The 233-nt window shown below is 67.4% G+C and overlaps 1 protein-coding gene across 1 annotated transcript in view; it reads right to left on the bottom strand.

Moving 5' to 3' along the window:
• LOC104164239 (scavenger receptor class F member 1-like) overlaps positions 1–228 on the bottom strand; it is a gene marked incomplete at its 5' end in the record, with an annotated part of 2,697 nt that extends 2,469 nt beyond the window's left edge. Inside the window, 1 exon segment of the mRNA XM_009703516.1 lies at positions 89–228. Coding sequence (XP_009701818.1) covers positions 89–228 — 140 coding nt within the window.
• Between the last annotated feature and the right edge of the window lie 5 nt (positions 229–233).

Below are 233 nucleotides of genomic sequence, written 5' to 3'. Positions count from 1 at the left end.
CTGCCAAGGCAGAAAATGAAACATCAGCCCGCTGCGCCCCAGAGCAGAGACACCCCGGTGAGGACCAGGGGTCTGATCCTGACCTTACCTGGGTCCCATCCAGCCGGGTTCACAGTGCAGGCAGGACCCGGTCTCCGGATCGCAGACCTCCCCATTCCGGCAGCGGGGACAGGGCTGGAGGCATCCCTCGCCGTGGGAGCCGGGCGAGCAGGGCTCCTTGCAGAGGGTCCCGC

Source organism: Cariama cristata, unplaced genomic scaffold (assembly GCF_000690535.1).
Source record: "Cariama cristata isolate BGI_N322 unplaced genomic scaffold, ASM69053v1 scaffold20577, whole genome shotgun sequence".
NCBI lineage: Eukaryota > Metazoa > Chordata > Aves > Cariamiformes > Cariamidae > Cariama > Cariama cristata.
Note: the sequence above shows the minus strand (reverse complement) of the source record. Positions and strands in the feature narration are given on the sequence as shown.